General features: G+C 49.7%; 1 protein-coding gene across 1 annotated transcript in view; it reads right to left on the reverse strand.

Annotated features, from left to right (window-relative positions):
• Positions 1-8,793: 8,793 nt before the first annotated feature.
• LOC102421049 (netrin-G1) overlaps positions 8,794-27,311 on the reverse strand; it is a gene marked incomplete at its 3' end in the record, with an annotated part of 118,680 nt that continues 100,162 nt past the window's right edge. Inside the window, 2 exon segments of the mRNA XM_023747415.1 lie at positions 8,794-8,928; positions 14,679-14,846. Coding sequence (XP_023603183.1) covers positions 8,794-8,928; positions 14,679-14,846 — 303 coding nt within the window.

Genomic DNA, 27,311 nt, shown 5'->3' on the forward strand with positions numbered 1-27,311 from the left:
TAGCATCCTGGGTGCAAAATCAGCAACTTTAATTTTTCTTTTAATTAGAAAGAAAGGGGCTGCAATATCTCAGGAGAAACCTTATAATGCAGCCAAATACCTTCTAAGTGGAAACTAGTGAAGGTGCGTCAGCAGCGTCATTGAAAATGCTGTGATTGCCGTCTGCCATCCATCCCCAAGAAACTGCCAAATTATCCTGGTAACAGGCCCACCTGTAAACTCCCAAACTTTGTCTTTTTGCACTTAAAATCTGTGTGGACAGTGCAGTTGTCCATATTATAGATTTTCATGATAAAGAATACAGATTAACAAGACTGAGTCCATAGGGTCAATAATACTAATTAAAAAGAGGTCTTGCTGTGATTCCTAAAAATAATTACATCAATATTTCATTATTTGGTAGCGTTTTGTCTCTGAGACATATGCCCGTTTCCCTAAAGGTGTTGTAGCTCAGAAGAAATAACTACACCACATGATATTAATCCTACGATGGGAAGGAATATCGTTAAAAATGCATCTTAGCAATGATTTCTGTTCTAAAAGATCCAGCCATGTCTGGATGAACTCACCTGCTAGCTACAGTGATGAGTTGGGAACGGGGTTGGACGCAGAGCAGATGAACTGTGCGTGAATTTCTGTGTATGTGCCTGTTTCAGATGAAATCCAGTTTTAATGAATTCACACCAGTTGCTGAGTATTTAATGCCGGCCTCTTCTCCCCACTGGCAGCGATGGATAACTGAAGGTTAACTATCCTTTTTTAAAAATAGAGAACTTGCCCGATGGGCGTGGCTCAGTGATTGACCTATGAACCAGGAGGTCACAGTTCGATTCCTCGTCAGGGCACAAGCCCGGGTTGTGGGCTCGATCCCAGTAGGGGGCGTGCAGGAGGCAGCTGGTCAATGATTCTCTCTCATCATTGATGCTTCTAACTCTCTCCCCCTTCTCCCTTCCTCTCTGAAATCAATAAAAATATATTTTAAAAAAATAGAGAAATCGACAAAGATGGGACGGAAAGCAGATGCCACTTACGTAGAGCTGGGCCATGACATTCTATTCCTGTGGGGCAGAGCCACACGACCCAGAATTTCCGGGGTTCAATAGGCTCAGTTGCACTCAAAAGGGCATTGGGACAGAAAAAGGCGTGGGTTCAAAGCCCGGGCCTGCCCGATTCAGATTAATTACCTCTGATATCAAAGGCGAGGGGAAGAAATACATTCTCAACAGGGTCTGTGTGTTTTTCCCCTGTGCCCTCGGCGTGGCCGCCTGATGTTACTGTAATTCTCTCTTTGTAGAGCTTTCTGCTGATATTCAAGGTGACAGGCTGTTGCTGCTCACGGAGACAGATGACTCCTCACCAGCCTGAGCAACCCCGACTGCACGGTGGCAGCCTCACGGCTCTCTCATTAGCGGCTGATTGTCCCAAATTGATGTAAATTGACTTGGCTGGCTCGGGCGCCTTTAAATGGTTGGCACTGACTATGGCCTCGCCCTGGAAATTATACGGTCAAAGCCTTCATGTTTCTGGAAATCCTAACCCTTTTCTTAATGTGAATTCGGGCCTGGTACATAGGAATTGGTTAGACACACGCCCTGTGGTACCCAGGGCCAGACAGGGCACGCTTCAATGAAATGGACGGTTTTTGTTTAAAAAATATTTTTTTTAAATTTTTATTTTTGTAATATATTTTCATTGATTTCAGAGAGGAAGGGAGAGGAAGAGAGAGATAGAAACATCAATGATGAGAGAGAATCAACCCAGGCATGTGCCCAGATCTGGAATTGAACCGTGACCTCTTGGTTCATAGGTTGATGCTCGACCACTGAGTCACGCTGGCGGGACTAAAATATGTTTGTTTGTTTGTTTAAATGTTCTCTTCGGCCTCCTGCTGCTCATCCTCTCCCCTTTACTGAAAGGGCCTCTGTTTCTTCATGTCTAACTGCTGTGTGAGTTTGAAATAAATCAGACTATGACGTGCAGGCCAAGCCCAGCCTTTCTACATTTTTAAGTGATTGAAACAAAATCTAAAGAAAAAGATTCATGGCACGCGAAAACTGGATGAAATTCAAATTTTCAAAAGATGTTACTGGAACACAGACCACACCCGTCCATTCTTGTGTCGTCCACGGGTTCAGGCCCAGCGGCTGACAGAGGTGAGCAGCCGGGACAGAGATTACATGGTCCTCGGAGCCTCAGATAATCGTATCTGTCTCTTCACAGGAGAAGTTTGCTCGCCCCTGGGATCAATCACCAAAGCCTCTGTCGCCACCGGCAAAGCGGAAACGACAGCATCCTGTAACCTGTCACCGCGAGCTCCACGAGCCATCAATACTCACTAACGCTTGTTCGCCACTTCTCCCTATTGGAGCTGGGGGGCTACCCAATTGCAACCTCTGGTTTTCCACCTATAAAGTGAGGAGAGTAATCTTACCTCGCTTGGGAAATAAGATGGTGCATTTATTTACATTCCTGACACAATGGCAAATGCACCATAAAGAACTGTTTATGGTTTGAAAATGATTATTATTCCTCAGAAACGTGTTCATATGCACACAGGTCAGATCATTGGTATCTATTTTTAAAGACGTGGAGTCTACCTTCAGTTGTCCGTTCCTGCAGGGCCCCTACCTGCATGAACACCCCTACCTGCATAAACACCCCTCTCTACCTGCATAAACACCCCTACCTGCATAAACACCCCTACCTGCATGAACACCCCTACCTGCATAAACACCCCTCTCTACCTGCATAAACACCCCTACCTGCATAAACACCCCTCTCTACCTGCATAAACACCCCTACCTGCATGAACACCCCTACCTGCATGAACACCCCTACCTGCATAAACACCTCTCCCTACCTGCATAAACACCCCTACCTGCATGAACACCCCTCCCTACCTGCATAAACACCCCTACCTGCATGAACACCCCTCCCTACCTGCATAAACACCCCTACCTGCATGAACACCCCTACCTGCATGAACACCCCTCTCTACCTGCATAAACACCCCTCTCTACCTGCATAAACACCCCTACCTGCATGAACACCCCTCCCTACCTGCATAAACAAACACCCAGCCATGGAGACGAACTGCATCCAGTGGATTTCCTCTGAAACAGGCACGTACACAGAATTCAGACCGACAAGGAGCCTTAGCACGTCAGGCCCCGCCTGGGGTTTCCCGGGAGGAGGTGCAGAGAGAAGACCAACCAAGGTGGCTGGGGCCACAGTCCTTGGGAAGGCGGTAGCCGCCACCCCCGGAAACAGGGGCCCCGGCTTCACTAGACTTTAGTTCCCAGGTGCCCTCCCATCGGGCTCACCTGAGGCTCCTCTACCCCAGAATCCTGCTGTGATGGCGGCAGAGGACTGGCCCTTCCCCGGATTCAAAATTCTTCTCCTACAAGTTTCAAGTGCCTGGCCCTTTAGCAGTTGAGCTGGTTTGCATACTTAGACGTTACATATGCCGTTAGAAGAGTCTGAGACTCTCTCTCTTTCTCTCTCATACACACACACACACACCCTCACTAGCAGGTAAGGAATGGCTCCAGGGCACCTCCACTCATGCTCTGCCTCAAGGAAGGAAAGAACGTCAGGTGTTGGGTGTCCACGTGGCCTCCTGATGGTCTGACCCTCAGCGAGTCCTCCCTGCTGCTTCCGCTCTGGGCCAATAGCAGGTAAAACTCCGCCTGCGTTTCTCCACGAGCTCTGGCATCTCACACACCTTTCCCTGTTAAACATGGAGGGTCCCGTGGTGTGAAATGGTAGATTCGGGCGTATTTGTCCTTCTCAATATTCTCCTCTAGTAAACGGGGAAATTAGCCTGGATTGCCAAGCACATACGGAGAGGTGCCTGCAGGGTCGGATCCCGGGCTCCCTCTGGGTCTGTCTAGTCGCAGCGTCAGCGGTTCCAGAGCCTGGGGTTTTGAACACATTCAGGATCTGGTCCTACTGTGCGGGGCGCTCTGAACAACTCGCTCCTCCTGAGCTGCCCCAGCAGCCTCTGCTTCTGTGGCTCCTCCGGATGGGCCATGAGGATGGGAAGCGCTGAAGCCCCTTTCACAGCCATCGTGTAAGCCCACCGGCTCCCAGGGGCATCGGGTCTGGGAAGCATTAGTGGGCTTTTTCTCTCGATCCCAAAATAAAGTGGCGTTAAGAACGGAGGGAAGCCGGCCGGCGTGGCTCAGTGGTTGAATGTCCATCTATGAACCAGGAGATCATGGTTTGATTCCCGGTCGGGGCACATGCCCGGGTTTGGGGCTCAATCCCCAGTGGGGGGCGTGCAGGAGGCAGCCCATCCATGATTCTCTCTCATCATTGATGTTTCTAGCTCTCCCTCTCCCTTCCTCTCTGAAATCAATAAAAATAATTAAAAAGTGTCACTACCCAAGGGACAGCTTTAGCATGACAGAGGGGTGTGGCCTCATCCTGACAAATCAGAAAGAATTTCACAGCGGGAGCCACCCTGGGGTTCCCTCTTCCAGGTGATCAAATGAGCCTCTCTTCCCCTCCCCGCCCCCCCCCCCCCCGGCCCCCAGGAGGACTCCCCAGCCTGTGTGGTGCCTACAAAAGACCGCTTCCTTACTTCGGCCTCCCTAACATTTTCCTTCCCCTGGAGGCTCCCGGGGGTCTTTAGAGAGCACCTCCTCCCGTTAGGAGCTGAGCCACAGTGACACAGCGCCCTTCCCAGCACTCCCTGTTGGGGCTGAGGCTCAGGAAGGGGCAGGAGACCCAGCCCACGGTGCTGGAAAGGCAATGAAAAGCTCGGATTCAGTGGTGCCCGTGGCTTCAGCGACAGAGAGGTGAGCAGGCCCAGTGAGTGACCTGATGCCGCACAGACGGCCTCATCTAAGTGACATGACGCGCCTGTCAGTGGACTCAGCCTGTGAGGTCGACGGGTGAAATGGGAGCTGGAGGCTTTCAGACCACGAGGCAGCGAGCAGGCGACGGGGCCAGAGGGAGTGAGAAATCACAGGGTGGTGCCAGGAGGTGCCACCTTCACCTCAGAGAGGCGGTTGGGAGCGTCATCTCACAGCAGGGAAGTGGGGAAGGGGGGGCAGGGAGAGGAAGGAAAGAGAACCTCCCGAACCAGAACCATCGCGGCCGGGAGCCATGGTGGGAATGACTCTGAGAGGAAAGGAGGTGGAGGGATCCGAAGTCTCGCTCTGGAAACCAGTGAGGACTGAGAACCTGGCCAGTGAGACAGACAGGAGCCCTGGTGGTCAGGAGAGATTGGAGAGGAGAGCGCCAAGGGGCCAGCCGTGGCTCCTACACAAAACCTCACCGCCCTCCCCTGGCCTCCTGGGCTGAAGGTCGGAGGGCGGGTGAGGCCCTGGGGTTTTTCACTCGACTTGCATTGAAGCAGTGCCTTTCCTGAAAGCATCCCTCCTAGGAGCCCCTCCGGCTTCTGCTGGAACTTTCCCGGAGTCTGGGGACCTCTCACTCCCCAAGGCAGCCGATGGCGGCTCTCCGGCAGCTGGGGAGGCTGCAAACTGCGCGGCTCCGTGTGCCCACGGGTCCCCCTCTGTCTTCCTGAGCTAACATGTCCACTTGTTACGTAATAGCCCTTCAAACCCCGCTCACATCTGCCACAGGCCAAGCCCTGTGCTCACCGGCCTGCTCAGCTCCCTATGGACACCCCTCCTCAGAGACCGGTCCCCCCTCCATCACAGCCTGCTGCTCCCAAGGACAAGGTCTTTTTTTGTTGTTGTTAATCCTCACCCGAGGATATTTTTTCCATTAATTTCCATTGATTTTTAAAGACAGTGGAAAGGAGGGAGGGAGGGGGAGAAAGAGAGAGAAATATCAATGTGAGAGAGAAACATCCATCAGTTACCTCCATACACACCTGGACCAGGGATCGAACCGGCAACCTAGGTATGTGCCCTGACTGGGAATCAGGAATCGAACTTGTTGGTGTACGGGCGATGCTCCAACCAACCGAGCCACCCAGCCAGGGCTAACCAAGAGCTTTTCAGAGTCTCCTAGTCAACAGTTTGATACTTACAGTAGCCAATCTTGCTGCACGTTCTGCACTACCATCGTGTAATAAACTTAAGACATGACTTCTTGCCTAGTGCTTTCACACAGCAACCTGTGCTTGGAACTAACTAATAACCGAGTGCTGACCATCCTACCACAAGGCCACATTCATCATTTTCCTTGAATCTTCACGATTATCATGTGTTAGTTAGGTCCGCGTGTTACCCCCATTTTTAGATGAAAACTGTGCTTAGAGAGTCCAAGTAATTTCCCCTAAGTCTTGAAGGTAGTAAGGGGCGGAGATGAGATTCAAACCCAGGTCCATATCACTCCAAAGCCCATGTATTACACTCACTATCATAGATATAAACTGGCAAGATCCAGTCCTTTCTGACTGCTGTTCCACATGGCTCCTCTAGGGGTCTGCAGCTCCGTGTCCTGTTCCCTCCTCACCTGGCACTGCCCACCTAAAGGGCCGCTCACTGCTGCCAAGGCCACTGTGAGCCCTGCTCTCCCGCTGTCTCTTCTTGGTGTTGGATTCTTGTTGTCAGGCTAATATCACTGCCATTGACAATGAGGCCAACGCAAGGATGGGTTCAACTCAGGGCAAGCAGACGTATGCATGGGGGTGGAGGGAAGAGAGACAGAGAGAGAGAACCATCAATCGATTGCCTCCCATAGGCATCCTGCCTGGGGATCGAGCCCACAACAACCTTTTTGGTGGACGGGATGACGCTCTAACCCACTGAGCCACCCGGCCAGGGCTGGACTGCCTGCTAATGCCATGCTCCAGGTGCCGGCCCTCCGGCTCCTGGATCCACCCTAACCTTGGCCGACTCACGGCCCACTTCCTGACATTAGAGTGGTGGGATATTCCACCCCGGCCTTGCATTACGGAGACCTGCACCTTACAGGCGACTTCAATTCCGCGAGGAGCCAGCCACACCTTCCGCACAGCCCTGGTGCCAGGGGCTCCCGACAGGCCCTGCGTACTGACATTTTTTTTCCAAGTGCCAAGCAAGCAAAGAGCCCTCTAGAGCCGCGCCGTCCAATATGGTAGACATATGTGGCCATCCCGCCTCGCAATATGGCCAGTCCTAATTGAGCTGTTCTGTTTAAGCACAAAACCCACGTCTGACTGCAGGGCCTGAGGGAAAATGTAAACCGTCTCCTTGATCATTTTAATGCTCATTATGTGTTGCAATGATACCATTTCAGATATTCCGGGTACGGCGAGTTGTTAGAATCAACTTACATTTATTTCCTTAAATTTTTTTAAGGTGGATAACAAACCGTGGAAGGTTACCTATCTGGTTTGCACGATTTTCTATTGGGCTGGGGATTTGCCTGGTGCCTCAGAAAGCCGGCCGGCCGGGTATAGATGGGTGCAGAGTTGGTGCAGAACTAAAAAGCAGAGAAGGTTACGCAGGACGCCAGGAGGCTTCTGCTCAGATTTTGAAATTCACATTCCCCGGACACCCCACACGACGTGCCACCTCCCCTCACAAGGTTTTCAGAAGCCTGCTGACCCTCCGAGCGTGGAGGCTGGACCGCGAGACCCCGGCATCCGTCCACGGCTCCCTGAATGGTGCCCAACCTCAGAGGCGTAACATCAGCATTGATTTTCGCCATTTATCCTCCCCTGGCGTTTACATGCCCCTTAGATGGATTGCCTTTAGGTTTCTGGTTAAGATTCAGTGATGGGAATGATAGCCAGGGTAGCGATAGAGATGTAGATACAATTTAATTTATGGACTCCAGGGCCCCAGGGTCCCTTCTGGCTCAAGAAATATACGAACCACAGACACACCAGCCCTCGTTTTGTGGTGAGGGCTTCCTGGCCGGGTCCCTATTGTGCCACTGAATTTACGGTCTGGCCAGGTACACGGATCCGCGTACGATATTTCAATGTGAGTGGCTCTAGCCATCAGAGGGGCCGGAGCCAGGCCTCAAAGACACCGCTGGGCAACTGATGAATTGCTCTCTCTCCTCACCATGGAGCGTGGCATTAGGTAGCTTTTACTTTATTATTTTAAAGGAGAAACATGGATATTTAATGCTTCTAAATGCAACCTAAGAAAGGAACGTCTATTCGGCGAATATAACAGGTGATAAACAGGCTTCCATTCTTCATCACAGTGGGTGAAGAAGAGGAAGAAAGAAAAGCAAGTGGGAAAAGGAATGACAGAGAGAAAAAAACAAAACCAAGTCTTTCCGAAAGCAGACTCTGAAAAATATCCGACTTTAAAGAATGGATAAGATAGCTACTTCTAGAACTTGTTAGGAAAATGGCATTTGGGCCCTGGCTGGTGTCACTCAGTGGTTAGAGCATCTGCCCACACACAAAAGGGTCTCAGGTTTGATTCCTGGTCAAGGGCATGCACCGGAGTTGCAGGTTTGACCCCTGGCCCTGGTCCGGGCCCCTGCAGGAAGCAACCAATCCATGTGTCTCTCCCACATCTATGTTTCTCTCTCCTCCCACCTCTCTATTTCTCCCTCTTCCCCCCTCCCTCCATCCCTTCCACTCTCTCTAAAACTCAATGGAAAAAACACCCTCCGTGAGGATTAACCAAACATAATAAAAACAATAAAAGAAAATGGCATTTGGTTCGGAAGCAAAGGCATTCTTGAAATCCGTCTCCAACATGAGTGCCAATCGGAACTCGCTGGGTGGCGGGAAAGGCTCAGGTAGCTTTCCAGGCTTGTCAGGGGTCGGGCTGGGCCTTTTTCTGCTCTGAGCGCTGCCCGGCCGGCCAGGCAAGCAGGGGGGGCCATGCTGCAGCGGGCGAGGGCAGCGCCCCAGTTACTTACGTCGACAGCCGGCGTGCCAGGAATTGCCCGGCAGACACTCATCGCACTTAGGCCCCGTGGCTCCCGCTTTACACTCACAGAATCCCGAGCCATTACAGCGCTCATGGACGGAGCCCAGGGGGTTACAATAACACTCTGCGGAAAGGAGACAACACACAGGCTGGAGAGCAGGCCCAGGGCCGGAGGGTGCCGACACCCGCACCCACGGCCACCAGCGCCTCGCTCCCTCGGGACGGATGCCGCTAACGAAACGCTCTGGCAAAGGCGGCCGCGGCAGGTCCATCGATTTACCTGCCCGGCCGCCCAGGATATCGTTTCCATGACACGGGAGGAAATCAACCGAAACCTTCCAGGGAGATAAGGCATCGCGCCCCCCACCGCCCACGGGGCCTGATGGAGAGGCCATTGGCGTGAACGCCACCAGCAGGGTGGCCAGCGAGGCTCCATCATCCACCATCAGGGCCAAAGCTGCTGAGATGATTCAAACGGGCTGACCTGTGAGCTTCGGATCCGAGAACCGCCGGACAGGTTTACAGTGCAGTACGGATGCACGTGGCTCACTCACAGGCAGGTTTTCCCTTATGACTCGGGATGGACACCCCGTAGGGACTGATCTACGAGGCTAGTGCGGCGTTTGTGCCGCCGAGATGAACACTCAGGAAAGGAAAAGAAATGCCGAGATCCCACGTAACTTTCTACGTTTGAGACTTTTCTCACTAGATTGTCTGAACTGTGTGTAATAAACAGAAATGGGCCATTTTCCTGACTCCGCCCAAGCCTCATGGGGGTGTTTTTATGGCCCGAGCACTGCTTGGCCTGAAGGCTGGGCCAGGTCGCCTTGGGCTTCCACGGGCCTGAGAGGTTTCAGGACCAGCTGGTTGGCGGCGTGTGGAGTTTGGGGGACAAAGTTTCTTCCCTTATCACCCCTCCGTGGGATCGTGGGCAGGTTCTTGGGCTCCTCCCTAACAAGGGGCCCATGAAGAGGTTTTCTTGTTAAAAAACCCAACAAACCCCAAGTAAAATCATACCAAGCAAATAACCGAACCGCCCATGAGCAGCCCTGGGAATCCGTTTAGTATCACCCAGTTGAGCACCCGTTAGCCATGGAGACTCAGGGTTTAACACCACAGAGGGCCAGAGGGCCGCTCTCACTCTTTCTGTCATGGGAACTAATTAGCTCATTTCTTCAAAAAATGTGGAAGGCCTTAGAACTGTGATTTATTTCGTGGTGATTAAATCATTTTTTTTCTTCTTTATAGTTCAGCATTCTTCTGCTAAAAACATGTAGAAGACGAATAGGTATACCCAGGTAAAAATAAAACGAGGTTAACTCTAAAATGCTCTCTCCTTGGCTGGCGTGGTTTGTCCTTAATAACCAGTTTTATTTTTAATAGGCATTTTCTATTTTAATGTGTGTGTGGGGGGTTGTTGTTTAAAGATTTTAAAAATAGTAATTCTGTTATGGCTTTAAGATGTTTTTCTGTGCATATGTATAAGTATGCACCTATCTCCAAACTGTAAGATGTTTTTTACTGTTTAATGTGTATACGTTGACAATAAACCACCAATGTTTTGTTAGCCAGGTGGTAGAATTTTCTTTGGCCAACATGAATTCACATACTACCCTACTCAATTAGCCCATAAAAATTGATTATTATGCCCTGACCAGTTTGGCTCAGTGGACAGAGCGTCGGCCTGCGGACTGAAGGGTCCCAGGTTTGATTCCGGTCAAGGGCATGTACCTGGGTTGTGGACACATCCCCAGTAGGGAGTGTGCAAGAGGCAGCTGAATTGATGTTTCTCTCTCATCGATGTTTCTAACTATCACTCTCCTTCTCCCTTCCTCTCGCTAAAAAATCAATAAAATAAATTTTAAAAAATTGATTATTATAAGGTTTTAGATGCAAAAATATGTAAACAAAGTTGTTTTATTTCTCCCTCAAAAATGTGAAACATCTAAACCACGGAATATGCCAGTGGTTGTCTTAGGAAAAGGTGTAAGTGTAATGACCTTACTCAGTGATGAGAATAAGTAACAAGAAGAGGTGTGGGCTGCACTCCACCTTCCACACAAATACTTGGGTTTAAAAGTATCTATATTACTCATGGGACTATGCTGTACGGTAGGTGCTGTATGGTAGGATGGCCTTGGAGAATTATTTTTCTTCTATGAAACTAGGAAGAATAGGCAGCACTGCTAGGCTGAAAACACCATGAAACACGTTGGGAGGTTTGATTCCATAGTTACATTGCAATTGATTGATAGGTTCAAAGTGTCTTGCGTTTGCTTTGCTCTACAGAAGGGACCGCTGATGACCTGAACTGGGGTTCCCAGGGGAATAAAAAATAATCCAATATCAGCTGAGCTACGTTTAGTAGCAACGGCTGGGCCCAGGCAGTGACTACCCAACATCACACACCAGGCATCCGCCAGCTTCCTGCTGGAGTGTCTATGAGACAGGCGTGCAAGGCTGCCCGCTCCACGTAATCGCTGCATCATACAGGGCAATGCCATGCATCGTTGGAGACACGGCTGTGTTTGGAATGTGTGTGAAAACCGGTAAATTCACCAGGGATTCCAAAGCAGCGATCACGGCGGCAACATGGATCATCATTTTACATTTGCCGGATTATAAAACGATGCAGGCGGTGTACAGCTATTTCAACAGAGTCCACGTTTGGTCAGAGATTATGGGCTGTTCCCCAGTGGATTTGACGGCCAGCTGTTAAAGCGCCGTTTAAAAAAATATTTAGAGAAGACTTAGATGAAGTTCACATTTTTGTGAGATTACCGCCTGATTCTGTGCAAAGGCGCTGGGTGGATACCCATTCGTTTCCATGAGAGCTTTCTGGAAACATGAGCCCTCAGTTCCTTGTGGTGTGGCCTCTCAAATTCAACCCTCAGTCCTGCCCTAAGCCCTGTGGGGAGCTTAGTGTGGGGAACAGTGAGAAGGGTCCCGTGCCCGACAGGGCTAACCTTGGGCCTTGGCCATGAGCCATAGGTTGCCTGTGGCCCCCGGGAGCAACCCTCAGCCTCAGTCTCGATTTCCCTGCCCTTGGTCGCTCCTGTGGGAAAACCGGAATCTAAATGTTATTGCTTTGTTGCACATATGCATGTATGGACTAAAGACAAAAGACAGGCCATTGCTGATACCAGCTGGCCACACCTTTCGGTTCATTCTCTAAAAACAATTTCCCCCGCTTAGGAAAAGGGCAACAATTTAAGGAGCTGGTGTGTGGGGGACATTGTGGCTTCTGGCTAATGTAGGCAACGGCACCTCACAACACCCATCTCTGTGCTAACCAAGTCCTTTCCTTGGTTTGAAGAGTGTAAAATAGTGCTCTCCAAAGATTTCTATTTTCTAGAATTCCCCAAAGGTTTAGGGTTTTAATGAACAGACTTTCCAGAAATGGAAAAAAAAAAACCCACAAAAAACAACGGCTCTTGATTTTTTTAAAAAGTAGAAATAAATAAAAAATGTCTACTTAAGCTTTCCATATTTTATCTGCAGCTTATGTTTTAAAAGACAAAAGCGGAATGGGCAGTCCCCTTGTCTGTGGATAATCAAGCGTGGCTTTATGATACGACTATATCTCTTAGAATCGGAGGGGGAGCGCAGACTGTCCTTCATAGATTATTTTAGCACCGGAAAAAGGCCCAACTTCCTCAGAACAGAGTATTACTCCAAATAGCACATATGGGGCATTGTTACCTTACCTGCAATGAGAAAGTCCCTGGGATAGAATCTTTTCTCTTGAGGCCTTTTTCTTTAATTTATTTCAAGTAATATGAAATTAAGTTATAAAACCTTGTAATCGTACGTAAATAGAAATAATTAGGTTTCATTCCTGCGCGCCTATTTATTTTACCTTTTCTCTTGCTTCCATATTTATGGTGTGGCATTTATATATTTTTACAGGTGACATTCAGCAAGATGGAACTCTGCATTCAAAATTCAGACAGCTACATGTCTTTGGGTTGTTAGTAATATCCTCAAGTCTTTGTAACCCCGGTGTTAGAAAGGCAACTGAATTTCTGTTCCTAAGGTTGGAGTGGAATTGTGGCTCTCATTCCAAAAGCATTCCAGACTGTGGAACCTCAGAGGGAAGGCGGGGTGGGGGGGTGGGGTGGGTGGGAAGAGATCAACCAAAGACCTTGTTTGCATCTATGCATAACCCATGGACACAGACAATAGGGTGGTGAAGGCCTGGGGCAGGGGGCGGGGGTGGGCTAGAAGGGGTCAATGGGGGGAAAAAGAGGACGTATGTAATACTTTCAACAATTAAGATTAATAAAAAAATTCTATAAGTAAAAGTCTGAGAAGCATAGCGTTGCTAATTGGGTCAGGGTGGTTGGGAGAACGTGTTCGAGCTTTGAAGTCAGAAAAGGGACTCTTCGCTAACGCCATATGATGTGCGTCAACTTGCCTTACTTTTCTCAACTAGAAAATGGGAAATTATCAGTGGAACACTTACCCCTGACCCCCCCCCCCTCCCCCCAGACACGGCTTTGTTAATGAGGATCAAGTAAAAAAACACATTCACAGTCAGCCCACAGTTCACCAAGAGCTTGCCGCGCATCCCGTGGGATCCCCATGTGACCAGGGGTTCTCAGATGACTTACCTAAGGCACACGGCTATTAAATAGCACACTGGGACTTGAACCCAGGTCTCCGGCCTCTAAGTCCAGTGATTTCTCCACTAATTCACAAATGATAAGTGAGGAAGGCTTTGAAGAATAGGACATACTGGAGACATACAGTCGAATGTAGACTTGGCCCAACCGAATTCAAAACAAGGTGTCCAGCTAGTTAAACGAGACACTTGGCAAGTACCTATATGTCCTTGACAATCCAATCGGAGAGCGATAATCCCACAATTGCATATTGATTGGGTTCCTTTTTTTGATGAAAAGACCATCTGTCAGTTTTCAGCTCCTTTATTCTGTTGAAATTAGTCTCTATGTGAAATAGTCTACCTTTAAGATGGGTTGCCTATATGGCTATACCCATTAGTGTGGTAACGGATACACAGGCTTTACCATTTTGAATATATGCATTTCTCCCTAGAAAATGATGACGTGAAATTCCATTTATTGGTTCTTACTTTTCCATCAGCTCCCTTTCTTAAACACAGGTCCCACTATGCACAGGCAGGAGAGTGTGTTTTTTTTTTTATGGGAAGGCCACCTGATTCTCTCCAGTTGACATGGTCAACTGTCATGGTGGGTGGGGACAGCGCCCCAGGGACCCAACCCTGTGGACTCCATTTTCCAGGGCTCACAAAGCTAAGAGAATTAACCATCTAGAATAATTTTGAGAAATTGCTTCTCTTTTGGGGGACTGTAGAAAAATCCAATAAATGGAATTTCTTTTCTATGGATGAAAAAGGCAGGCAAGACTTCTACATTACCAACTGCATGTGGCTTTCAGTTGCAAATGGCAGTATTTGTAATCAACCAACATTTGTTGATTAGCGATTATGTGCAAGAGGTTGTATCCTAACTTCTCACATCGATAATTCAAGCCCCTAGAGTGAGTCCCCATTTTGAATGTTGAATGCATAGCTTCACTTTAAGGTTAGGCTGAAATGACCAGGTTTTAAGAAATCATGCAAAAGGAAAATTGAAAATTCTTTTTTCAGCTCATTATCATCTTTAAAGCAACAGTCACATAAGGATTCGCCATATATTCCCCCAACTATGATTTCAACCAGCACACGTGAATTTTAAGTCTACCACAGGGATGTTTTCCCCGTTGAGAAAGTTCCTTCGAGAAAGGTCCTTCTGGCTCAGCCATGGTACAGACCCCCAGCCTCTCCGCCTTCCATAGCTCCCCATCGAGTGAAAGGCACAGAACAGTAGCTGAAATGATAAGGGGACTGACCTATGCACACATTCTCATCGTCCAGCTGTGCCGAAGCATTTCGGAAGTAGCCCAGCCTGCATAACTCACAGTGCTGCCCTCTAGTGTTGTGCTTACAGCTCACGCAAATGACTGTGTTTAGCAGATCGATATAACTGCATCGATTGGAGTGGCCGAAGCATTCGCAGTCTTGCAAGGAAGAAGAGAAATGTATACAGAGTGTATCCGGCAGCGGAAGAGTCATCGCACACCACATGCTTGGATACAATGAGGGGTGGGGAGGAGATGGAGGCATGGCATTACATCTATGCGGTGCGACATGACACATGGCGGCGGCAGGTGGCTGTGGCGGGCATGGAGGGAGCGTCTGTTTCGAGCAGGGGAGAAAGGCCGGACATTCAGAACATGACGGGAGGCTGTCAATTCTTGGCAGACAGGATGAACAGAAGCATTTGCAGGTGCACACCTTTTAATATCTGGGAAGGCTTGGCTTCCGTGGATGCGAACATCTAATTTTGGCACACGGGGAACTTTGTTGTCTTTGCATCCCTTGCCCCATTTCCTGTCCGTCTTTGAGGACTGACAAAAGAGGAGGGGATGCGTGTGAGCACCTAAGGCCTGAATCTGTCATCACCCACGGCTCCTTGGACTAGAGCAGTGGTTCTCAACCTTCTGGCCCTTTAAATACAGTGACCCAACCATAAAATTATTTTCGTTGCTACTTCATAACTGTAATGTTGCTACTGTTATGAATCGTCATGTAAATATCTGATACGCAGGATGGTCTTAGGCGACCCCTGTGAAAGGGTCGTTCGACCGCCAAAGGGGTCGCAACCCACAGGATGGGGGTAGACCTTGCTGACCGAAGGCCTGAATCTGTCATCACCCACGGCTCCTTGGACTAGTCTCTCACTACTGATGCTGTCAAGAGAGGAACCCGGTCAGGGGTTCACAGAAGTCATGGCCAATTTAATAGGGATCCAGACAACTAGATATTCTTTTTGTTTTGTTTTCTTCCCCCAAATGTCAAGAGGAAAGATGGCCTCTGAGAGCCGCTCGCCAGGCCAGCTCCGCATGTTTGCTAACATGTAGAGAAAGTATAAAAAGCAGGGAGGTTATTTGTGTAAAAACAGAGGTTCTTGGTATTTCTTTTCCTTCCAAGTTTCAAGCTAAGTCTTTGACAATAGAAAGCCCAGGCAGCTCCTGTATCCCCAGGTTTTTTTCCTTTGTCTCCTCAAAATGCTGGCGGTGCCTCTGACGCTTAGGGGTGACAAGGATAAGAACCAGACGAGGAAATGGAGCCGAGAGGACGAGAACGGGTCGGGGAGGGTGGAGAGGGACTGGATTGTTCTCTCGGTTGCATCTCAACCAAAGCAAGAGGTTGTTCATCTAATTCAACCTTTTTAAAGGAAGTGATAGAGACCAAGCCTCCATTGGTAGCCACAACTGTCAAATCAGCCCCTTAAAAAAACGTGAGGGATAACTAGATGGGGATCTAATTTGTCTTCTCAAAAGATGGGGGTAGACCTCACTGGACATCTAAGAGGACAGTCAACCAGGATACTGCAAACCTCGTTTACCTAAAAACACTCTAATGCCTGGCTTTTATGTCATGTCACCAGGAAGCCAAAGACAGTCACTATTTGAGCCCATCCATCCATCCATCCATCCATCCATGCACTCAGTCAATACCTTTTGGGTTTGTCTACCATGTGCCAGGCACTATGGGAGGTGCTGAGTGAAACTTTTGGCCTAGATAAAATTTTGGAAGTATTGCCTTTGATGACCAAAATAAAAATGAATAAGCATCATCACAAATGAATAAGAAGGGAGGAGACTAGCCTTCTCCTTTTTTAAAAAAATTAACATGCTTCTACCCATCAGAATGCGATGGATTCATGCAGTGGAGAGCCGGTTCCTACAGCAGAGCGCTGAGGTCACGGTTCTGACAGAATGACAGAAAATTCGGACAGAGGCAGAGGAGGACACTGAAAATGGTGAAGGAACAGGGTCAGCATCGTGGGGCCGCCAGAGGCAAGAGGGAGGGGAGGCTCCTGAGGGCGAGCCGCTTCCCCATGGAAGGCTGTCTGTGTCCCTGCAGGTGTGCTGGGTGGGGATGGAGACGGGGATCGGGGGACCCAGAATGAGGAGAGGACAGGGAGGCCGTGGGACTCCAATGTGGGGGGTGGGGGAAGAAAGTACTTGCGTCAGTTTAGTAGTTGTAGGGCCTGCCGCGTTAAAAAGATAACGCTAGAATTACAGGTCACCACATTACATTCTCCCGGGAAACAGCAAGCACTTCGCCCCAATACACTCTATCTCCCTGTGTTACAGTTTCCTTGCGGTGGCATTTCTGACTCCCAAGGGAACCTAAAAGGCCTCGAAAACGTCCCTTGGTTGAGGGTTTGAAACAGGGAGGATCTTTTTGGTCTGGAGACGCCTCAGAGAGGTGGTAGCAGGGAGGAGACCCAAGTCTGACCTCTCGTTCCCAAGGACTTCTTCCAGCTGCCGGGCCTCCTGAGGAGTGGGCTGCCCCTCCCGGACGGGGTCCTCAGCGCTGTCCTCCCTGGTCCCTACCCCAGGTTGGTCCTCGGGGGACCTAATGTAACCCATCTTGTGTCAAAAGCATCCTTGAAGGCATACATTCATCCCAGGAGCTTTCAGGATGACCTGTTGTTAAGAAGCTACTTTAGTGGGCAAGACAAGCAGGTGCTCAGATAGAACACAGAATAGCTCGGTTCAGAACAGCCATGGTGCCACGCGCGGCCTCCGGAGAAACCCAGGAACTCCAGAGGAGTTAGGAAAACTGACTTCACACTGGACTTAATATGAAACCTCTGGAGGGGAGGTTGAGTGTATTTAAAAAAAAAAAAGGAAAAAAAGGAGGGAATGAGCGTTTCAGGGGAAAGGAGTCATGTGTACAGAGGCAGGAAGTTGGGCAAGTTTCATGACCTGGTTCTTTTGTGGGTGTTGAGGGTTCGGTAACACCTGCCCCATGGCCAGACCACATCTGAGCTCCATCTGCCAAGTTTATCCAAGAAAAAAATGTAGATTTCCGAGTTCCACACTCTCAAACCCAGTCCACAAATGTCCAGAGATACATCAAATGTGACTGGCACTGAATTTTTGCATTTAAGGGATGGCACACATTTCTGGGATGACATTAACTTTTTGTTTCCGGGTCCTCTTTTGAAAGCCAATATATTACTTTTGATGAGAAGAGTTAAATAATATAAATTATATTAAGTAATTATATGGCGATACACGAAATCCTACGAAGCTCAACACCCAACATTATAAACTTATTCAGAAGGTAAGGGAATCTTTTACATGCCTTACAATCTAGGAAATGGGCTAGTGGACACTTGATTCTTTTAACACTTCTAAGACTCTTCCCAGACTTTGATAAGTTGCCTTACTTGGCTGTGAGGTAAACTTGAGAATGTAAAACGAGAAAAAGACCTTTGAAAGCGATTTGAAAAACATGAGGACACTAGATAAACGCAAGACATTTCACATGTTAATTCTGAAACTGCCGTGTTCGCTTTCAGTATTCTGTGAATTCACCACTCCCCAGCAACGAGTCTTTCCAAGATGGGCACGGAATCCACGAATGATCATTCCTGATCTTATCCGAGAGGCATCAGCATCTTAAGATCCTGAAGGAATAGCTCAATGACTCTTTGATCGTCCAGTTCACGGACCTACCATGTCCCCCCTTCCCTTTCACAAGAATGGAGTCCATGGTCCATCCTGATAATTACTTCCTTTCACATATTCTCACTCCCCCGTCCCCTGCCCCCCTCACCCCAATCATCGTCTCCTGGGAAAGTCTGGTCCTGGTTATGTCCAACTCTCTAGCTCTCTGTGCCTATACACCTAACAGCTGAATGTGGGGGTTTCATCCAACCGTTTTGGATAAAGTCTCACTTTAAGTTCATGACCATCACTCTTCATGGGGTCCTCGGAGCTGCCTGGCAACCCTCCCTGAACAGGGGGCTTCTCTGTTCTACGCCTTCGCACCCACCATTGCTTCCCCTCCCTTTCTGCCCGTCTCCTCACGTCTCAGGGCGCAGTCACTGGCCCTCTTTGCTCTTTAGGCTCACCCTAGAGCCAGGGCTGTTTTTGTTCTGCTTGTTAATCAGCCCCCAAGGATATATTTTTCCACTGAGTTTTAGAGTGGAAGGGAGAGAGAGAGACAGAAAGAGAGAAGCATGGATGTGAGAGAGACACATCGATTAGTTGCCTCCTGTACTCATCCCAACCAGGGCCAGGGATCAAGCCTGCAACTGAGGTACAAGCCCTTGACTGGGATGGAACCTGGGGCATTGCAGTTCTTGGGCTGATGCTCTATCCACTGAGCAACACCGGCGAGGGCTGTTGCTGTTTTGTAATCCAGCTTCATGACTTCATACACCATCTACATGCTAACCTTCCCCAAACACTGTAAACCCCCGATTTTGCAGACCTCAATTTAACAGACTTTGGATTTAATGGACAACATTTCTGGTCTGTATGTTTTTAACCAAGATTTGCTTAAATTAAATTATCAGGTTATTTTTTTTTGTTATTAATTCACTGTTATTCTTAACAAACTTTAGCGAATAGGCCCTTTGTGGGGGAAAAACACTGTAGTAATTTCACTAACAACAAAATATCACATACCTACAACTACAGTCCACATATTTAAATCCAAGAGTTCTGAGACCGATTAGCACGTGATCACATGGCATCACCAGCGTTAACTGGCCCTGCCGTCACGTGGCGGGACTTTCTGCAGCAGGTGGAACAGGTGCATGTTCCCACGGGCGCTAAGCCCCGCCCAGCCGTGCACAGCTGCTCACCAGGTGACGGGTGAGTGCCTGCATTTACTAGACCTGCTCAGTATCGATTTAACATGACAATAATACATATAGACAACTTTTCTGTGAAACTAAACTTTTTATACTTACTTTTAATTACACAAATGTGTCTACCTAAGTCAAAACAGGTAAACTAACTAATTTATCATTTGTTTTTTAACATCCAAATTTGGAAAACCAACTTGATTCTATAACAGACTTTCGGCTTTAAGGGATGCCCCCCTCATCCGAATTGTAACGAGGTTTTACTGGAGTTATTCCCAGCGGGGCCAACGCCCCGTCAGTTAGCGAGACTTCATCTGGACAGATACTCAGCTGCCTTCTTCATGTCTCCGCGTAGACACTGAATAGACACCTCACCTCCCACCCACTCCCCTCTGAGCTCCGAGGGCACCCCTGCTCAGCCAGGGGCCACCCATCTCAGTGACAACGCCACTCCTCCCATCGCTCGGCTCAGCATTCCCTGTTCTCCACACCTCGCGTGTTCTCCTCCCTGGCGACCAAGCCATCAGCAGACCCTCGGCTGTGCTTTGAAAACATGTTCTAAATCTCTCTACCTCCTTAGTTACAGCCCCCCCCCTCCCCCCCCCCCGCCCAGAATATTGGATTGTCCCCAAGCTGCTGTCCTGGCTTCCATCCCGGGACCGTCTCCTCTCCCCACAGCAGTCAGAGCAACTCTGAAAACTTCAATGAGGCCATGACGTCCTCTGCTCCTCATCCTAACGCCTCCCTGTGTCATTTGTATTCACGGGCCGAGCTCCAGCTCATTCCTTCCCCGTGGATCTGGCCCCTTGGCTTCCTGGGGGCTCATTGCTGTCACCCTCTTCCGCACTGGCTGTAAAATGCCTCCATGTTGCTCTGCCCACATGCCAAGCGCTACCCCAGGGCCTTTGCACGTGCTGGTCACGCTGTCTGGAATGCTCCTCCCCTTGCCACTCCTAGGACCTGCTTCCTCACTTTTAGCTCTCTGCTCAAAGGAAATTCTGAGACCACTCTGTCTGCAGTAACAACCCTGGACCCAAACACACGAGTCCCCCAATTTCCTAAGCCTGTTTCATTTTCCCCACAGAATTTACAGAACCGGAAAAGCATATTTAAGAAGAAATCTCCCCCCTGCACTGACTGTCAATACACAAGTACAGCCCGTGTCTGCGTGGCTCACTGGTGTAACCTCAGCACTCAGGACATCTCCTGGCACATCTTACACACTCACAGCTGCGGACTGGACGGTCAAGGAACCCGCGAGGGTCCCGGGGCACCCTCCTTTGGGGGACAGAGGAAGATATAGAGGAAAATTATGTTTCATTCACTCCCGCACCATTCGGATTCCCTAAGAGTCTGGCTGTATCCTATACATTAGAGAGTTCAGAAAAACGACAGCCGCCCGGGAAGATATAGCTTAGTGATTAGCTTAGCAGACAGCTGACCATGGGTCTACGCAGGTCCAATTCAGGTGCGAAAAACCAGATTTCTGAAAATGACTGTGGCTTTATGTAATTTTTCAATCTTCAAATGGCATTGTGGACGATACCTATTTTTTTTCAGACAAGTGCTAACTACTGCTGTGCAAACAGCCCTCACGGTGGTCTTGCAAACACATCTGCATGGTACGGCCCCCAGACACTGACAATGGGTGCGCACAGAGGACCGCCATGGACCGGGGGACAGCGTGAACGAGGCCCAGTCCTGCCAAACGCAGCAGGGGTCCTCAGCCTTGGCATTATTGAAGTTTTGGACCAAGCAATTCTCTGTTGTCCTGACTGTTCTAGGATATCCCAAACGTGACAACCGACATTCCCCTGGGGGACAACCCCCCCCTAAGACATACATGAGGTCATAACAGGCAGTTATGGTGGGAGGGCGTAGTCACTGGCCAGTGAAGAGCAATGAGGCTAGCAGTCTGGAAGGAGAGGGAGTGTCCGCCATTGGCTTCTAGAGCAGGAAAGACCCACACCTGTGAGGCCTAGTCTAGCGGCTCTGAGACTGGCCTGGGGAGGAAGAGTGGGAGGAAGAGTGGAAGGAACAGGGTGTCAGGAAGAGGAGGGGAAGCCTCCCTTCTCACTGTGCCCGTGGCCTTACCGCTGTCAGCATCAGACAGAGCACGTGAAGGTGAGCGGGTAGATTTCTTCCTTTGGCCCAAGGAGGAAAATGTATTCAAGGCCAGAGCTGGAGAGAATTCATTAGCTCCCTCACAAAGAAAGGATTTGGGAGAAGGACTTGAGGTGGATGGAAGGTGAGTGGATCCGAGCTCTAGCGAGATGTCCCCTTCGCTGTGTTAACAGGCACCACGCCTCGGGGGGCCTCCGGGGCGGAGGGGAGCGGTTTCGGGCCCATAGCCTCCCCCAACCCTGCTGCGGCTTCGCTCTTCCAGGCACACCCTTAGTGGCTTCTTCCTGCCTCCGGAGGGCGTGTGGACGTTCTAAGTGCTGTGACACCAAGAAACCAGGGGTCGGACGGAGGGGGTCCGGGACCAGGCCAAGAGGCCTCCTGCGTATCCAGCGTGTGGACAGGACACGAGGACATGGACTTTGCGAGAGTCCCCGTCGCTCCCCTTCTCCGTCACCGCCCTGGTTTCTCTGGGCAGGTCTGCCTATGGCAGAGGGGGAAGGACATCCCCCGTGGCCTCATGACTGCCCATGACACTGTGACATGCACGCACGCACACACACACACACACACACACACACACACACAGGCGTGATAACCCAGCCTCCGGGCCGCTCGGCTCCTGAAGGAGTTAGATTCCCTGGGTTTCCAATCCATTTGGAAGCCCCTCAAAAGCTGCGTGAAAGCACATGGCGAGGGGGGTGGGCGTAAGGCGTGGCGCCAATCCTACCGTGTCTGCTCTCCCCATGTTCTGACCAGCTCCCCCCTTTCTCCCGGGGCCTCAGGAGGACCCACTGGGCGTTGATTAAACTCGGGAAGAGGATTTGGCTACATTCGCTAAGGAATGGGGAAGCTATGTGGTCACTTTCACCAGGTTGGGCCAAACCAAAACTGGATGTAGCTAATCAATCTATTTATGGGTAAGAGGCGTTAACTTCAAATAAAGAAAAACATACGCCCAGCAGTCAAGGGTGGAAGACAAGACACACCTGTCACATGGACGTTTGAAGGAAAAAGGCGAACTAAGAATAGGAGTCTTTAGGTTTCCTGGGGAAAAAAAATCTCCATTCTGTGACTGACGGATGCCACCTGGAACGGGCCACCCATGAGTCCCAGAGGAGACGCTGCTGGCTCTCACTTAAAGACTGTGGCCTGATTCTTCTTCTCGGGTCACGGTCATGGCTTACGCCGTGTCGAGCGTCCCTCGTATTGGTTCAAATTCATTCCAACTAAGGTTTGGAAGCAGAAACCCCAAGGGATGTCATTTGTTACATCAAGTGGGCACGGCATACAGCCCCTGCCCTTCTGTTCTCATGAAGAGCATCCTCGAAGCTCACACCACGTTGGTTTCCATGTTTTCAACGCGAATGGACAACAGTGTTCATATTCTCACCCTCATGCTACACGGGAACTTAAGCTGTTCTGATTCTTAGTCACACACGGATCTTTCGGAAAACAAAGTTGCATCGTTGTTGGTTTGCAGAGTGAACTTTCTGAGTGAAGCTTTTCCCCTCCCTCTTACAGATGACATTCCCAGGACGAGGGGATGCACGGCTCAGTGTCAGGCCACATGCCTCACCAGTCAGCTGATGGGTACACCCCACAGATATTCCCGATTCATACAGTACAATGTTTCACAACACACAGCGCAGGGGACCACTGTATGAATCCCAGGACTCCTACCTCTCTTGTGGTTTGCAACTTGCACGGAAGGAACTGTTGACAAAGCTACTTTGGGAGCCACTGGACAGGTTCAAAAGAATGAACAGCACATTAGAAACCATCGCGCAACGTTCCCACGGCAACCACTTGTCACCAACCCACGGGGGAGGAGCCCTCCTAGTACATGGCGGCTACTGGTGTTTGTCCTTCCCGGGAGTCTGTTTCCTCACGGAGGGAAGTCTTATCTGTGGCTGAAGATGGCTTAGCACTGTCCAAAGTAAGTCTAGAGGCTTTCTTTTCAGGGGCAAGAGTAACTACCACTCCCATCAAGAATCCCGTCATGCAAAGATCAGTCTAGGATAGTGGTCGGCAAACTCATTAGTCAACAGAGCCAAATATCAACAGTACAACGATTGAAATTTCTTTTGAGAGCCAAATTTTTTAAACTTAAAAAATTTTAAGTTTAAAATTAAGGTAGGTACATTGTTATTATCTTAATTAGGGTACTCCTAAGGCTTAGGAAGAGCCACACTCAAGGGGCCAAAAAGCTGCATGTGGCTCACGAGCCGCAGTTTGCCGACTACGGGTCTGGGAGCAATATGGCTACGGTGGGACTCCCCAGGGTCCCTCTCTTAAAACAGTAGTTTGCGTTGTTGAGTTAATCAGCTGTGTCATTGCCTCCGTTCGCCCTGTCATTCTCTCTGTGGGACCACACGCTACCCAGACACTGGGTAGATGACCTCTGTTGAACTGATAAGACATCACAGCCCATCGTGACCATGGTCCACCATTCAGCAGCACCTGGACCTGGGTCTCAGGGTCACCTTGAACCTGTCCACCTTGCAATAACGGAGCCTCCTTCCCAACATGGATTACCTTTGTCATGAGACCGACCGGTCGCTAACGGCAGGCGTTTTGCTCTAAGTTTGCCCGCCGTTTCTTTTCCGATTATTCGTGGGGAGTTATTGCTGTGGAAACAGCCCCAACAGCATAGAGCTGGATGCTCCCTGTGGACGTTGACAAGATAAATCGCGGCCACACAGAACTGGCCTCCGCTGGGAAGCGCGCCTTTAGCTGAAATCTCCCGTCTCAGCACTTTACTCCACGGGGCTGCTCCCAGATCCATTCACCTGAACTCATTACCCTCGTCCTAACGCAGGGCGGCCGGCACGAACCGAGGACACTGCTGGGAGCCTGGCGTCCCGTGACACTCACAGACACAGGGCGAAACAAGGGCTCGGCTCTGTCTCGGGGCCTGAACGATGCTGCTTCCGTCCATCTCCACACTCAGGGCGGGGTGTGAAGTGTGAGAGCCTGTCCTGCCTCCTCTGTTGAGTCTGAAATTCAGTGGGCAGAGCCGCTAGCCCTCGCCCGACCTCACAGAGCTCCTCTAACACCGGGGGACGGAGTTCGATTTCTCCCACGTCTGAACGCAGGAGATCCACTCGGAGCATTTGCTTACGATAATTCTGTTTACTGGTGATGCCTGTAGGCTAGGACAGTCAAGGTCTGGTGACCAGCCCTCCAAGTGGACGCCCCCAAGCCTGCTAACGTGCCGTTTTGTGTAGCAGCTATTTGGGGTCCTCCCTTTCCCCACGTCCCCCGGGTCTGTACTCAATCGAGTTTAAAAGGAGCACCCGCAGGGGACGAAGGAAGGGAACACCACAGATGTGCCCTGTTCCCTTCTGAGAAGGGAGGCGGCACAGGAGTGCCACATCCTAGCAGTGAACTCCTCTTTATGTCTAGGTCGCTACGGCCTCGATGTTAGGGCGAGAGGAACGTTCCGCTGCGTCTTAGGCATTTTGGGGCCCAGTTTTTAAAAGTTCAGTTTCCTCCCGTGTCATCGCGCCGCCGTCTGCCAGGCTCTCTTATGTATGTATTTACGTTTGATGTTGAAAGTCAGAACGTAACGAGGGCCCTCTGGGCAGACAGAACACGGGTGGCTCTCAGGCTGGCAGAAGTGGCTGTGGATTCACAGAAGATGACAAGAGGGAGAGGAGGCCCAGCAGAGGCCATGCACCGTGACGGATGGGGGCGGGGGAGAGATGGAGAGAGAGAGAGAGAGATGGGGGGGATCTAAATTTCTATAAGTCAATATAGAGCAACAGTCAGAGAAAGCTGGTCTCCTTAGGGGTGGCCATCCTGCCTTGACATGAATTGTCCCCGACCCTCGATACAACGGATGGAGCCGTTTCCTGAACAAAAGCAAAGGGCAGGCAGTGGAGCGATGCCTGAGCCACTCACAAGCCTGTGAGCCTCATTGTTGATGCCCTGCGCTGGGATGGCCGCGGCACCCTGGGACGGCCCTGGGACGGCCCTGGGACGGCCTGCCGTTCCGTGTAGCACGGTGCCTACAGCTCCTACCCCATCGCATTCCCCCCACTCTCTCTCACGGGAGCATTTCTGGGACACTCTCCATATCAGAACCATTTTTCCAAGTACGATTCTTTCAAAGACATGGCACTTATGACAATGCTCTTATTTAGTGCTAAAGAAATTAGCATATGGGTTTTTCCCCTCCACAGGAGGGACTGTTATATCAGTAGGAATTGGACATGCTCCTACCTTGTTTGGGGTTAGAAACCTCAAGGGAAGAAATGTTCGGCCATATCCTATTAAACTTGGAAGGATCTGCACGCGTCGGGGAGAGATCAGGGCACGTTATTGTCAACTCTCATGTCATTGGGTCAAAACAGAAAGTCATACGGACAGAGACACAAGCCACACATCTGCCCTTCCACTCGCCCGGGACGTGGTCCACAGAACACAACCCCACACCACACGAGGACAAGCCCTTGATGACTCCCCAAACATTGAATGGACATTAAATAGAGAGCTGGCCCAGCCCTGGCCATTTGCTTTCGCCACAGAATCTTCTTATGCAAACGGGGGGACGGCAGCAATTCAGACCCCGTAGGAAGCTGGCGCCTGGAACCAGGAGATAACACGAAAGGAATCATTTCTCCCTTGAGGATCCCGGGCTCTGCAATTTATATTTACAGATACCAACCGGCTGCATTCGTCTTCCCTGAGAGATTCTTTGGGGTATGTTTTAAGTGTGAGCCATTATCTCTGCGAAGAAATGGATTGATTTCCTGTTTTTACTTATGCAATTTCTCAGAGAAAGGAAGAGGGGTGCCCGGTAGTTGTGGCTGAAGGAGAAGGGTCCGGGGTGCCTCTGATCTCACTTAAGGTTTGAATGTTTGGGTGCGTCTACATATTTTCCCGATGTTTTTAACCTCAAAATACGTTTCTGGAGTTATTGATTCTAATCCAGAAATAATGGTAAGCGTTGCTCATTTAAGAATTGATGTAATTTCTCTCTTAGATTCACCAGTATAAAAAACAATGACTCAGGCCCAGCGTGTGGCTCAGTGGTTGAGCGCTGACCTATGAACTAGGAGGTCACGGTTCAATTCCGCATCAGGGGACATGCCTGGATTGTGGGGGTGTGCAGGAGGCAGCCGATCCATGATTCTCTCTCATCACTGATGCTTCTATTTCTCTCTCCCTCTCCCTTCCTCTTTGAAATCAATAACAATAAATTAAAAAAACACACAATAAAAAGACCTAAACCAAAAAAAAAAAAACCCCAAAAATAATGACTCAGGATCAGGACTGGACGCTTTGAAAGGATGTTTGCTAAGGAGCCGAGGCCATTACTATCAGAGCAGTCATTTCATGAGTCAGAACTACCATCCGCTGAGCTCAGCTCCCAACCCCTCCTGAGCCCACAGGAGAGCTCTCACCTCTGACCTCGGGAATGGCGGGGAGGGAGGGCTACTGTCAGTGCTCCTGGCTGCTCACTGCCACGTGAGAAATGCGTTTGCATATCGCTGGCTGACCTCTCATAGGTCTAGTTCTCATCCCTGTAATTTGATCGGATCTCTTTGAGGAAGGCCTGGCAGAAGGCCTCCGTAAATATCTAATAACCGAGTAATTGATAGCAAGTGCCTCGGCGACTGTAAACAGGTATCATCCGATTGTTTCCTCCATAATTAGATGAGAGCAAGTAACGTTCTTG

The sequence above is a fragment of the Myotis lucifugus genome, unplaced genomic scaffold (genome assembly GCF_000147115.1).
Source record: "Myotis lucifugus unplaced genomic scaffold, Myoluc2.0 scaffold_869, whole genome shotgun sequence".
In the NCBI taxonomy this organism is placed as follows: Eukaryota; Metazoa; Chordata; class Mammalia; order Chiroptera; family Vespertilionidae; genus Myotis; species Myotis lucifugus.